This window comes from Crocuta crocuta, unplaced genomic scaffold, assembly GCF_008692635.1.
Source record: "Crocuta crocuta isolate KB4526 unplaced genomic scaffold, BGI_CrCroc_1.0 scaffold541, whole genome shotgun sequence".
Classification (NCBI taxonomy): Eukaryota; Metazoa; Chordata; class Mammalia; order Carnivora; family Hyaenidae; genus Crocuta; species Crocuta crocuta.
This window is the reverse complement of record NW_027531901.1, coordinates 1629432-1629841: the sequence shown is the minus strand read 5'-3', so window position 1 is coordinate 1629841 and position 410 is coordinate 1629432. Positions and strand designations below refer to the sequence as shown.

Genomic DNA, 410 nt, shown 5'->3' with positions numbered 1-410 from the left:
CCCGGGCCCCCCCAGCCGGGCCGCTGCAGACCGGGGGGCACTGGCTCGGCCCACGGAGGCTCCTCTTCAGCCCCCGCCTCCGGTGCGGCGCGTCATGGACCCAGGTAGCCGGCAGGCCCGGGAGGGGAGGCTCGGTGGCGCCGGCGTTAGAGTGAGGCTTTCCCGAAGGTGCCAACCTTCCCGACCTGTCGGGCCCTCCTGTGTCCCGTATGTCAGGGTGGTCGCGCATGAGCCCGCAGGGCAGGGCCGGGGCTCCCGTCCCGGACTCCTTTCTCTCCGCGGCAGCGGGGACCACTTGGGCCTGGGTGGGGCCCCCACGGGCTGAGGAGACTACAGTCGGGCCGGCCCGGTGCCCCAGGGCACTGGGTTTTGTGCCGGGAGGGACTCACGCCCCGCTCCCTAGGCTTCTC

General features: G+C 73.9%; 1 protein-coding gene across 1 annotated transcript in view; it reads left to right on the top strand.

Moving 5' to 3' along the window:
- The window catches only part of GORASP1 (golgi reassembly stacking protein 1), a 9115-nt gene that overhangs the window by 6746 nt on the left and 1959 nt on the right, over nt 1–410 (top strand). The window contains 1 exon segment of the mRNA XM_077774015.1: nt 48–322. Within this exon segment, the coding sequence (XP_077630141.1) occupies nt 48–322 (275 nt within the window).